At 44.2% G+C, this 13,963-nt stretch overlaps 1 protein-coding gene across 1 annotated transcript in view; it reads right to left on the bottom strand.

The window, feature by feature from the left end:
- Positions 1–8,392: 8,392 nt before the first annotated feature.
- Positions 8,393–13,963, bottom strand: part of Crlf3 (cytokine receptor like factor 3) — a 40,271-nt gene continuing 34,700 nt past the window's right edge. Inside the window, exons 7-8 of the mRNA XM_041664676.1 lie at positions 10,400–10,512; positions 8,393–9,692 (exon numbers count right to left, since the gene is read on the bottom strand). Coding sequence (XP_041520610.1) covers positions 9,436–9,692; positions 10,400–10,512 — 370 coding nt within the window. The 3' untranslated portion in view covers positions 8,393–9,435. The remainder of the gene's footprint in view (positions 9,693–10,399; positions 10,513–13,963) is intronic.

Here is a 13,963-nt window from a genome sequence, read left to right as displayed (position 1 = left end):
TAAAAGAACACTATAAAAAAGCAGGATGGTTGCATAATAAAACATTTCTTTTAAATATAGTAAAAATATTTAAAACAAAAATTCCCTATGGAAATGTATTTGCTTTAGAACAAGTTACTCCTAATTAGCCCTCACAATAGAATCATCTAGTTTTTCAAAAGGGAAAAAGTTTGGAAAGGGTTGGTACATCCCCAGGAGAGCAATTAAAGGGAGTTCCTGCTAGCTTTAAGAGCTCTCCAGATGACTGTCAAGTGCAGCCAGGGTGAGAACAGTTTCCCTAAGAGCACCTCAGAACCCTGACATTCCGTGCTTCACACGGGTACCACAAACATCCAGAAAGGCAGCAGGTGAGTTGCCCAGCTGGCAGTATACCAGCTTAACGATGAGAACAAAAATTCACAATAAGGACTTAAAATAAGAGAGAAAAAAAAACAGGCAAGGAGGCAGAGGCAGGTAGATCTCTGGGTTTGAGGCCAGCCTGGTCTACAGAGCTAGTTCCAGGACATCCAGGGCTATCTCCAAACAAACAGACAAAACCAGAAAAGAAAGAAATTTACAGTCAAAATACCCTACCTTTCCCTAGTGGAGAAAGTTTTCCCTGGAAACAAGCCCGTGGGAGCCCAGTGCTTGCCTGGTGAGTATTCAGGTAAGTGGGTGATTTTCATTGTGGAAGAGCAATACATAAAACAAGCACAGGGAAAGAGTGTTGGAAACAAAATGCAGAGCAAAGAATATGTTCTGGCGCTGATCAACTCACATTGGTGTTTATTGGAAGACAGATCTGAAATGAGTGTGTAGCTGACAATCACAGTTCTTCACCTGCTGTCATGAACAGGAAACCTCTTTTTCTTGGACCTAGCCATTCACATTTAATAGAAATGCTTATCTATTCCATACTGTTAGGATTCAGGCATTATGCAGTCCTGGCCTGTCATATGGCAAGATGTACCCAGGAGGTACCCTGGCCAGCCCAGGGTCCTAGTTTGTACGCAAGTGCAAAGGTCCATTTAAGAGACAAGCTCCGCCCACTCCCTTCTGTCCTTTCTGACATTTTCACTGAGAAGGCAGCCTTCTGTCTCCCTCCCTCTCTCTCCCAGTCTCTCTTCTTCCCTACCCATTCCCTTTATCTATTCCTATGACATATTGTCTGTCCCTCACCAGGCACTGTTCCTTAGTTACCCACCAGGGGACGCCACAAAAACCTCTGTTGTGCCATTTCATAACCCCACATAGCAAAACCTCTTGGGATCTGTATTTTCATTTTGTCTCCACATTATTAAGTTTTACATTAAAATCAGTGGTGGGGGGCTGGAGAGATGGCTCAGAGGGTAAGGACGCTGACTGTTCTTCCAGAGGTCCTGAGTTCAATTCCCAGCAACCGCATGGTGGCTCACAACCATCTACAATGAGTTCTGGTGCCCTCTTCTGGCATGCAAGCATACATGGAGGCAGCACACTGTATTGTATACGTAATAAATAAAATCTTTTTTCTAAATATTTATTTATTATGTATACAATATTCTGTCTGTGTGTATGCCTGCAGGCCAGAAGAGGGCACCAGACCCCATTACATATGGTTGTGAGCCACTATGTGGTTGCTGGGAATTGAACTCAGGACCTTTGAAAGAGCAGGCAATGCTCTTAACCTCTGAGCCATTTCTCCAGCCCCCCTAAATAAAATCTTAAAAAAAAATAATCAGTGGTGGGATGGATGGCTCAGCAGTTACAAACACTGCTGCTCTTGCAGAGGGCTGGAGTTTGGTTCCTAGCCCACAGCCGGCTCAAAACAACCGTACTTTTGCTCCAGGAGATCTGATGCCTTCTGGACTCTGTGGGCACTACAACTCACATACTTACATTCATAAACAGATCACATTCAAAATGCCTTGTTTTTTTCCTTTTCAAGAAAGCTGATTGGGCCAGGTGGTACATGTCTTTAATCCCAGACTCAGGAAGCAGAGGCAGGCAGATCTCTGCGAGGCCACACTGCTCTACAAAGCAAGTAGAACAGCAAGGATTCTGTTACAGAGAAAAACCTTAAACCTTATTTTGGGAGGGAGAAAGGAGGAAGGAAGGAAGGGAAGGAAGGAAGGAAGAGAAGGAAGAGGAAGGAAGAAAAGTGTGAAGTGTAATCAGAGACTACACATTAGTTTTCCAGATGCCTTGACCTGAATATTCACACAGAAACTATATTAATTACAACACTGTTTGGCCAATGGCTCAAGCATATTTCCAGCTAGCTCTTACATCTTAAATTAACCTATTTCTATTTGTTTATATTTTACCATGAGAATGTGGCCCACTGGTAGGTCCCGGCTCAGATGTATTCCTAGCTAGCTCATATATTTTAAATTAACCCATTTCGAGTAATCTGTGTATTGCCACAAGGCTGTGGTTTACCAGTAAGGTTCTGGCATCTCTCCTTACTTTGGCAGCAACATAGTGTCTCCCTGACCCCGCCTTCTTTCTCCCTGCATTCAGTTTAGTTTTCCTGCCTAGCTCTATCTTGCCCTGCCATAGGCCTAAGCAGCTTCTTTATTAACCAATGATAATAAAACATATTCACAGCATACAGAGGGGAAGCCCACATCAAAGAAGACATCTACATGTTCAAAAACAAATAGTGATGAAACTTTGGGAAATGGTTTTGAAATACAAACAAAGAGTAAAAAGCTGTTTGAGATGTAGGCATTCTGGTTCACCTGGGCGGTTCCTCCAGGGGCCCACAGAAGTGGACCAACTCCACTTTTGACTTAAGGTCAAAGAGGTTAGGCCTAGTCTTGCTCCTTCAAGGTTATTGACCAGAGCTTTGACTTAAGGTATGGCTACTAACAAAGACAGCTTGACCTAGGGTGTGGTTATTTGGTGTTTTGGGTAATCACTTTATTTGTTCCTTGTATCATGATAAAAAAAAAAATAGTCGGGCTGGAGAGATGGCTCAGTGGTTAAGAGCATTGTCTGTTCTTCCAAAGGTCCTGAGTTCAATTCCCAGCAACCACATGGTGGCTCACAACCATCTGTAAAGAGGTCTGCTGCCCTCTTCTGGCCTGCAGACATGCACACAGACAGAATATTGTATGCATAATAAATAAATATTTAAAAAAATAGTCTTCCTTCTCCCTTTTTGTTTTGTTTTTATTTTTTTAAAATTTTTTTTTAGATTTATTTATTTATTATGTATACAACATTCTGCCCGCACGCCAGAGGAGGGTGCCAGATCTCAGTACAGATGGTTGTGAGCCACCATGTGGTTGCTGGGAATTGAACTCAGGACCTCTGGAAGAGCAGCCAGTGCTCTTATCCTCTGAGCCATCTCTCCAGCCCTCTTCTCCCTTTTTGAATTGGGGTATTTATTTAAAGATCATAAGAAACAAGCGCGGGCATACTCAGTATGCACTGGAGGGCCCTCCTGTCACTGCTTACTCTGCCTAAACATACTCTACTTCAACCTTGAACATACGAACCCATCCAGGCTGGACTGTGACAGATGATGTTCCAACTTGTGGTTTTGACAGGTTCCTAAATCCATGAGACAGAAGGGGCTGTTGAGATCACTATGTGGGTAAAAGCAGTTGCTGCTAAGCCTGGTGACTTGAGTTCTATTCCCAGGACCCACTTCCTCAAGCCTTCACAGAGATGTCATGGCATACAGATGTGCAGACAGGCACACACACGCACAAACACACACACACACACACACAGTATCTAAATAAATGTGAGCACCAACCATGTACAGACACAGGCAATTGATGGAGGAGGGTCATCTTTCTATCTGTTGTTTCATTGGCTAAGTAATAAAGAAACTGCTTGGCCTCTGATAGGACAGAAAATTAGGTAGGTGGAGTAGACAGAACAGAATGCTGAGAGAAAGAAACTGAGTCAGGAGTCGCCATGGTTCTTCCACTCCAGACAGACGCAGGTTAAGATCTTCCCTGGTAAGCCACCTCGCGGGCTACACAGATTATTTTTTTTTTTTTTGGTTTTGTTTTTCAAGACAGGGTTTCTCTGTGGTTTTGGAGCCTGTCCTGGAACTAGCTCTTGTAGACCAGGCTGGTCTCGAACTCACAGAGATCCGCCTGCCTCTGCCTCCCGAGTGCTGGGATTAAAGGCGTGCGCCACCACCGCCCGGCAACACAGATTATTAGAAATGGATTAGTCCAGGTGCGAGAGTTAGCTGAGAAGAGGCTGGAACTAATGGGCCAAGCAGTGTTTAAAAGAATACAGTTTCCGTGTAATTATTTCGGGGCATAAGCTAGCCATGTGGGCAGCTGGGTGGCAGGACACAGCCCCGCTGCTCCTATTTCAACAGGCAATGACTGGGGTCACATGGCTACAGCTAAGGAATTCCCGAAAGCTGGAAGAAGCAGGGAAGCCTCTCAGGAGCTTCTGATCTCACACATTAGCATCTAGGTAGGGCATAAGAGCCTCAATAAAACTGGGCTTCATCCCTTCAAACTGCAGGGAGTGTTTACTTCAAGAAACAGTTCAGCAGGTGGTGGTGGCACACGCCTTTATTCCCAGTATTTGGGAGGCATAGGCAGGCGATCTCTGTGAGTTTAAAGCCAGCTTGGTCTTCAGAGCTAGCTCCAGGACAGCCAGGGCTGTCACACAGAGAAACCCTGTCTTGAAAAAAAAATTATATTATGTTTGCGTTTAAAAACATATACATACATGTATGTGTGTAGCCCACATGTGTGCAGTGGCCACAGAGTTCAGAAGAGGGTATTGTGTCCCCTGGACTTAGAGTTACAGATGGTTGTGAGCCACTATGTAGGTGATGGGAACTGAGCCTAGATCCTCTGGAAAGGCAGCAAGTGCTCTTAACTGCTGGGCTATCTAAAACCAAACACAGAAGTGTGCTCAACAGATCTGTAAGAATGATATTAAAGAGGTTTTGTATATGACATTGAGACTTACATGCAGCCCTTTCATAGATAGAGGTTTCTACTGTCAAGTAACAGCTCAACTCAGAAGCAGGACTGGTAATCTACAAGCAGTGAGTGACTACCTAGAAATGTCAACGAAGACACATGGGGCTAGACTTGCACCCCAATCCAAAATCCAGCTCCCAGGTGGGTGCTTGAAATGGAATCCTCTAGATCAGTCAGTGAGCCTGATCTGACTGCTAAGCCAACTCTCCAGCCTCAAAGATATTTTCATACATAAATAAAGGTCAAGACAAAGAGAGGCGCTCAGACACAAACCGAAGCCTGATGTGGGTGGGCTTCTTTAAAACACGAGCACTCGATATTATTTTCTTTTGTATTTGATTGCTGTATCCATCAACTTTGCTGTGTGTACAGGATGAAAGCACGTGTGTTCAAACAATCTTGAGTGGATGTGGAGGTGGGAGGACACACTTAGGCGTCAGTGGGTCTCCTTTGCTGGGTATAGCAGGCAGGCTGGCCCTGGGTAACAGGTGCTTGCAGTACATTTGGTTTTTACACAAGCTCTGGAGATTTGAAATCGGGTCATTACTTACAAAGCACTCATGTTCACCAGGCCATGTCCCCGACACAACAGCGATTTTTCTGAGTTCTGTGTCCTAGCAAGTCACTCAACTTGAGGGCAGGCGACTCTGGTTTTTTTTTTTTTTTTTTTAAATCGATTTATTTATTATGTATACAATATTCTTCCTGTGTGTATGCCTGAAGGCCAGAAGAGGGCACCAGACCTCATTTCAGATGGTTATGAGCCACTATGTGGTTGCTGGGAATTGAACTCAGAACCTTTGGAAGAGCAGGCAATGCTCTTAACCGCTGAGCCATCTCTCCAGCCCGCGACTCTGGTTTTTAATCATGTGTGTCTATATTGGTACAGGCTTGTGAATGCAGGCACCCACAGAGGTCAGAAGAGGGCGCTGGAACTCCTGGAACTGGAGTTACAGTTGGTAGTCAGCTGAGACAGGGCTTCTCTGTGTAACCATCCTGGCTGTCCTGGAACTTAATCTGTAGACCAGGCTGGCCTCAAACTTACCTCTGTGAGTTCTGCCTGCCTCTGCCTCCCTAGAGCTGGGGTTAAAGGTGTGCGCCGCCAGTGCCAGGGTAATTTGTGTTCTAACCAGTCACTACTCTAGCACCTTTATTTGCGTGTATGTGCGTATGTGGAGGTCAGAAGACAGCTCGGGGGCCCAAACTTAGTGGCAAGTACCTTTACCTGCTGAAGGATCTCGCTCATTTCTTTCTCCACATATAATAAAGAGTTGTCTCCCAGGCTTGCTTTTTACTTGCAATACTCCCAAGAATGTTAGCTTAATAACCTAGAATTTCTGGTCATTCTGCCTTCATCTACTTACTGAGGGCTGGGATTACAGGGGGATGCTACCCGACCTGGCTAGCTACTCTTTCTAAGTGAGATTCTGAAAAACTACAAGTCATCTCTGCAGACTCCCTGGACTCCATTTAGAAAATTTTAATGCAGGGGGCTGGAGAGATGGCTCAGAGGTTAAGAGCACACTGATTGCTCTTCCAGAGGTCCTGAGTTCAATTCCCAGCAACCACATGGTGGCTCACAACCATCTATAATGAGATCTGGTGCCCTCTTCTGGCATACAAACATACATGGAAGGAATGTTGTATACATAATAAATAAATAAATCTTTAAAAAAAAAAAAGAAAATTTTAATGCATGAATAAAAAATATCAAGATCTGTAAAGACACACTTGTAAGCATAATACAGTTGCATGGGTAAAGAATGAAGGGAATGAAGCCAGGTGGTGGTGGTGCACACCTTTAATCCCAGCAATTGGAAGGCAGAGGAAGGCAGATCTCTGAGTTTGAGGCCAGCCTGGTCCATGGAGTGAGTTCCAAGACAGCTAGGACTGTTAAAAAAAAAAAAATGAAGAGACAAGGGGACCCTCACCTGAAACCTTCTGGTTCATACAGAACTACTGAGAAAACAGGAAATCCAGAGAACCTATCAGATTTTCCTAGGAACAGGATGGCTTCTAACTAGGAGATTCTCCTGTTGGTGCACCACCACACCCAGACTCTTTCAAACCAGCTGCATTTTGCCAATGCCCTCCTTAAAATGTGCATGTCCTATTTCTCTCCAGGGACAACAGTCTGGGTCTATGATCCTCCAGCTTGAAGCCATCAGGAATGTTTCATGGCCAGCTTGAGTCTCTTTCATCACAGTGTCCATCAACTCACACAGACCTAGAAGTGCCTGGGAAGAGTGAATCACACTTGAGGAATAGACTCAATGATACTGGCCTGTGGGCATGGCTATCAGTGTTTTCTTGATTAGTGACTGGTGTAGGAGGGCTGAGTCACTGTGAGCCTGCTATCCTTGGGGTTATTCTGGGCTGTATCTGAAAGATGGCTGGCCAGGCACTGGTGGTGCATACTTTTGATCCCAGCACTTGGGAGGCAGAGGCAGGCAAACCTCTGAGTTCTAGGACAAACAGCCAAAGCTACACAGAGAATCCCTGTCTGAAGAAACAAAAACAAAGATAACTGAGTCTGGGGAGCAAGCCTGCAAGCAGCATTCCTCTGTGGTTTCTTCCCTAAGCTCCTGCTTTGGGGTCTTGCCTTGCCGTTCCCAGATGACTGACTGAAGACTACAAGAAAGGGGTACAGTCTTGATGGCTCACAGATAAAGTGAGCATCTGGCACCAAGGCTGATGCTCTGAGTTAGATCCCTTGGACCCACAAGGTAGAGGGCACTGACTCCTGCCAGGAAGATCTCTATATTCAAGGCCAGCCTGGTCTACATATTGAGTTCCAGGCTAACCAGGGCTACATAGAGACATTGGGTCTTAGAAACAAAACCCAAACCCACACACAGTACCATCTATTTAAGGAGTGGAAAGAATTCTGGAGCTGAAGATGTCTGGAGAAATGACCCATCTCCATCCACTCAATCCACATTTATTGTGCACATGTCCCATGCAGGGCGCCACGCTAGGTGTGAGATGAGGCACAGAGCATAAGCACGGATAAGCAGCCATGTAAAAGATAGAGCACTGACTGCTCTTCCAGAAGTCCTGAGTTCAATTCCCGGCAACCACATGGTGGCTCACAACCATCTGTAATGGGATCTGGCGCCCTCTTCTGGCCTGCAGCATACATTCAGACAGAACATTGTATATGTAATAAAAATAAGTAAATCTTAAAAAAAAAAAAGGATACTCACACACACACAAAAATACAAAATATACACTGTTAATTTCTGATTTTTTATTTTGTTTCGAAAGGCTGGATAAAGGCACCTACACTTGAGAACTTATTAACATGAGAAAAGGCACTTACACAAAACAGGGAAGGAGAAAAGGCCATGGTTAACATGAGAAAAGGCACACACTTACACAAAACAAGGGAAGGAGGAAAGGCCATGATTGTCGAAAGGGAATATAAGCCCCAAATAAATTATCTTACAAAAATATCACACTTGCTTTTCCACTTTTTTACTACTGGTAAAAACAAAAGAAAAAATTCACATTAAAACTTATCTGTATGCTGGTATAACAAGTTAAGACCACAATTTTTTACATATTAAGTCAGTCAAATAAATATTTTACACAAATTTAAGTTTAAAAAAAAAATAGGTCAAGTATTTACCTGCTATTTCTTTGGTCCTTTAAAAGACCATTTCTCAACCTGATATTACACTGGACCATGACACTCTGCATGGTCCCACGTGCACGGCTGTGGCAGGGTGCACACGGGAGCATGCTGTGCACATGTGACCCGACTAACACTGCTGTGTATTTCCGTAAGTGGCTTCACTGTGAGGAATACAGACCCTCCGTCCTGTGTCTTGTCTCATACTGCCAGGAAAGACAGAGGACGCTAACACTGGCTACGGCAGACACTTGCTCAGGTGCTGTAAAAATGCAGAATCCACTAACTTCGCAGACCCAGAGATGCTGAACAGAGGAACAGTTAGTGCCCTAAGGGGGTGGGAGGGGCAACGACATAAGACTGGACAAGGATTATAGAGTCCCGGGCTCTAGCTGTCTTTCCTGCTGTTTTCTCAGCCTCTGATCTTGCTGAAGATTTAATGGTGTGACATTCTTCTGTTCTATCGACCGACTTTAGGAACAGAGGAAAAGAATGCAGACTTTAAAGCTAGTTTGATATTTATGCTAAAAACAAAACTGAACTATGATTTTGTCCACGCCATTCAGCTTACTTCTTACTGAAATACTACTTTTTTGGGGGGAGGGGGGCTCAAAGTATAGTTTCTCAGTGTAACAGTCCTGGCTGTCCTGGAACTTGTTCTGTAGATCAGGTGGGATTCACCTGCTTCTGCCTCCCAAGTGCTGGGATTAAGGTGTGTGTCGCCACACCAGGTCTCTTACTGAAATATTACAATGCAAATCCAGCAACACTTTCCATTTCTGGTGGTCCAAGAGATAATTCACCTTTTTAAAGTCAGATCCAACTCGGCTGAGGACAGAAACAGCAAACCAAAGCCAAGCCCTCAAAATGCTAAAACACCAGCACTTTCCATCCAGGATAGAAAAATGAACATCCGAAGTAAAGAGAGCCGCAGGACTGGTCAAGCAGCCAATCAAACACCACCTCCCTGTTACTGGAGCTGATGGTTACTCGGAGCTTGACACCGCCTCCTTCACTGCTGTTGGCAGTTCCTAGAGTCACAGCTTCGATGTCAAATGTGACAGTGGACCCAGAGGTAACCGCAGGCAACTGATTAGTCATTTCTTTTCCATTGACAAAAACTGCACCTAAGACGTTAGGAGACATTCACCCAAGAGCAATGACTGAGAGAATCAAAACAACTTCTAGATTACTGATCCCTACTTCAGAAAAAGAAACTCCAGAAAATCGGATATTATTAATGAACTTAAATAGAGAATAACCCGCATTCCCACAGCCAGAGCCAAAATCCAAGTTTTTATGACATTTCAGAATTCTGGTATGAGGTTGGAATTTTCCAGGATAGTCTATGAGTTTCCCATGAGAACTGCATAGAAAGAAACACCACAGAGCTCAGCTCTCAACAGCAATACAATTTCATATGCAATAAACAAGAATCTTGGTCTATCTAATGTTTGATCTTATGCCACAAAATATTAATGTTAGCTTAGGAGTCATTTATTCATTTTCTTCCCCCAGAAATGGAGGGGAAAAAACATCCCAGATTGGTATTAAATTCCTAAATGCTGGGATTATAGGTGTGTGCCACCATGCCTGGATCTGGGGAGTGATTTTGAAAGCATAAATACTATGCAGTGAGGGGCTAAAAATACTTGTTATGTATGTACGATGTTTATGTAAATGTGGGTTCCAGGATTAAACTCAGGTTGTTGGATTTGCATGGCAAGGGCTTTATCTGCTGAGACAACCGACCAGCCTTAGCTAGTTTGTGTGAGGTTTGTTTGGGGAGGTGACTTTCATTCAGGTCAGTCCCAGCGCAGTCAGAGTGTCTTACCATTTGTGCTTATGCACACAGCTTGATCCCGCTGCAGAGAGTCATAGCCGTTCTGCTTTTCTGCGCACACTCCTATACTGTCTCTTCTGTCTGGCTGCCCCACAGTTTCAACTCTATAATTGAAGTAGAAAGGTCATTTCATCACTCTGTTTTAAATGAACATGGGACTGGCAAGATAGTTCAGTGGTTAGGAGTACTTGCTGCTCTTGCAGGGATGAGAGTTCAGTACCCGGCACCTACATCAGGTAACTTTTTTTTAAAAAATATTTATTTATTTATATGTATACAACATTCTGTCTGCAGGCCAGAAGAGGGCACCAGACCTCATTACAGATAGTTGTGAGCCACCATGTGGTTGCTGGGATTTGAACTCAGGACCTTTGGAAGAACAGGCAATGCTCTTAACCACTGAGCCATCTCTCCAGCCCCCTACATCAGGTAACTTAAACCACCTGTAAGTCCAGTTTCAAGGGATCTAATTTGTTCTAGTCTCCAAGATACTTGCACACACGTAACTTACATCCACACACATAAACAAAAAAATAAATAAATCTTAAAAGCTAGTTTCAGGACAGCCAGGGCTACACAAAGAAACCCTGTTTCAAAACACCAAAACAAGGGCTGGAGAGAAGGCTCAGTGGTTAAGAGCCCTGACTGCTCCAGGTTCAGGATTCACATGGCAGCTCACAGCTGTCTTTAACTACAATTCCAGAGGCTCTGATGCCCTCACACAGACACAAATGCAGGCAAAACACCAATCAATGTTCATTAAAACAAAAAAATAAAAAGCATGAGTCCTAAAAGTTACTTTCTTAACTGGAGACATGGCTCAGCAGTTAGGCGTGCTGGCTATTCTTCCAAAGGACCCAACTTCAATTCTCAGCACTCACAAACTTTTCTAACTCCAGTTCTTCCAGTGGATCCAATGCCCTCTTCTGGCCTCTGTAGGCACTGCATGCACATGGTACACGGACAAAAACATTACTACACATAAAATGAAAATTTTAAATTAAAAAAAAAAACAAACCAAGCTGGGTTGTGGTGGTGTATGTCTTTAATCCTAGAACTTGGGAGGCAGAGGAGACAAGCAGATCCCTTTGAGATAAGAGGCCAGTCTGGTCTACAGAGCAAGTTTCAGGACAGCTAGAACTACACAGAGAAACTCTGCTTCAGAAACAAAATAAGGCTGGAGAGATGGCTCAGAGGTTAAGAACACTGACTACTCTTCCAGAGGTCCTGAGTTCAATTCCCAGTAACCACATAGTGGCTCACAACCACCTGTAATGAGATCTGGTGCCCTCTTCTGGTCTGCACCATACATGCAGACAGAATACTGTATACATAATTAATAAATACATTAAAAAGAAACAAAATAAAACAAAAAACCCAACATCTGTTCAGTGGTGCTTATTCTTGTCAACTTGGCTGGATGTAGAATAGTCAGGAAGCCAGGCACAGGACTGCATTTCTTTTACCCCTGAGTTTGTAGGAGAGGTGGGGGGAGATAGAGACAGGTAGATCTCCTTTAGTTTGAGAATAGCCTTGTCTATAAAATTAGTTCCAGGACAGATGGCACTGTATGGAGAGACCCTGAATCAAAAAAGCAAAATAACAACAAAAACAAACAAAAACAAAACCCATCACCTAATGAATACTTTTGAGAGATTTAAATAAGGAATGAGGTCTCTCAGGTGTTTGGCATCACCTCAGCTCCAGACTGACGAAAAAGCGGGGTAAATAGAGAAATTCTGAGAACGCCAACATTTCCTGCTCTCTGCTCTTAAGTCTGCCCAGATGTTAGGAATCCCACAGCCCTCTGCCACCCCCAGGAACTCTGCCACGCCTTCCTGTCATGCCAGACTATCTCCTGTCAAAAACAAATTCTTGCTGGGCAGTGGTGGCACAGGCCTTTAATCCCAGCACTTGGGAGGCAGAGGCAGGCGGATCTCTGTGAGTTCGAGGCCAGACTGGTCTACAAGCGCTAGTTCCAGGACAGGTTCCAAAGCTACAGAGAAACCCTGTCTCGAAACAAACAAACAACAAACAAAAAACCAAAACCAAATTCTTCCAGCTTTCCTGGCAGGTATCAGACCAGCAATGAACAAAGTAGCCACCGTGGCGCAGACTGCATAAAGGATGACAATGTGCTAAGACTGCACAAGGAGCCGAGACTGCTCCATACGCTTATTTTCTCTGTGTTTAGGTACTGAAAACTTACTTGGCTTCTCCGGAAAAGCAGGCAGTGCTTTTAACCAATGAGCCATCTCTCCAGCCCCTACTGACCAGTGTTTTAACTGTCAAAACATGCAATACAGTGACATGTGCATTTGTGCAGGAAAACACAGGCATGTGTGTACCACTGCGTCACAGTGCACGCAGACTTTAGATGGTAACTCTGGGCACTGGCCCTTGCCTTCTCATCTTAAGAATGGCTTCTTTGTGTGTGTGTGGTCTCTGTTGTTGTTGCTGTGTATAGCAGCCTAGCTGACCTACAAGCTTCCAGAGATTCTAATGTTTCCCTCTTCCATCTCCTCACAGGGACACTGAATATGCTGGCTGTTTTATGTCAACTTGACACAAGTTATCTGAAAGGAGAAAGCCTCAATTGAGAAAATGCCTCCATAATATCTGCCTGTAGGGCATTTCCTTAATGAGTGACTGATGGGGCCCATTGTGGATAGTGCTATCCCTTGGGCTGGTAGTCCTCAATTCTGTAAGAAAGCTGGGCAGCAAGCAGGCCAGTAACTAGCACACATTCACGGTCTCTGCACCAGTTCCTGCAATCAGTGCTTTTGATGATGAACTGTTAAATGACACTGTGAGTGAAACAAACCCTTTCCTCCCCAAGCTGCTTTTGGTCATGGTGTTTCATCACAGCAGTAGTAACCCTAAAACCCCGGGATTATAGAGACTAATACTACACATATGGTTTTCATGTGTATTCTGGGGATTTAAATTCAGGTTCTTAAGCTTCTTTGGCAAGCAGTTTTACCCACAGACCTATCTTCACAGTTGCTAGCTCAATCCCCACCACCCTCCTCCCCTCAACAGAGTTTCTCTGTGTAGTCCTGGCTGTCCTGGAACTCAGAGATCCATCTGCCTCTGACTCCCAAATGCTGGGATTAAAAATGTGCACCACCATCACCACCACCCAACTGTTAGTTCATTTTTTTTTTAAAGATTTATTTATTTATTATGCATACAGCATTCCTTACATGTGTGTTCACACGCCAGAAGGGGGCACCAGATCTCATTATAGATGGCTGTGAGCCACCATATGGTTGCAGGGAATTAAACTCAGAAACTCTGGAAGAGCGGTCAGTGCTCTTAACTGCTGAGCCATCTCTCCAGCCCGCTAGTTCAATTTTTAATTTATGTATGAGCCCACAGAGACCAAAAACATGGGGTTGCCCTGGAGCTGGGAACTGAACTCATGTCCTCTTTGAGAGTAGTAAATGATCCAATGAGCCAATTCTCCAGGCCACACCTTTAATCCCAGCACTCAGGAGGCAGAGGCAGGCGGATCTCTGTGAGTTCGAAGCCAGACTGGTCTACAAGAGCGAT

The sequence above is a fragment of the Microtus oregoni genome, unplaced genomic scaffold, assembly GCF_018167655.1.
Source record: "Microtus oregoni isolate MIOR12 unplaced genomic scaffold, Mior012 000015F_ref0000493, whole genome shotgun sequence".
NCBI classification, from domain to species: Eukaryota; Metazoa; Chordata; class Mammalia; order Rodentia; family Cricetidae; genus Microtus; species Microtus oregoni.
Note: the sequence above shows the minus strand (reverse complement) of the source record. Positions and strands in the feature narration are given on the sequence as shown.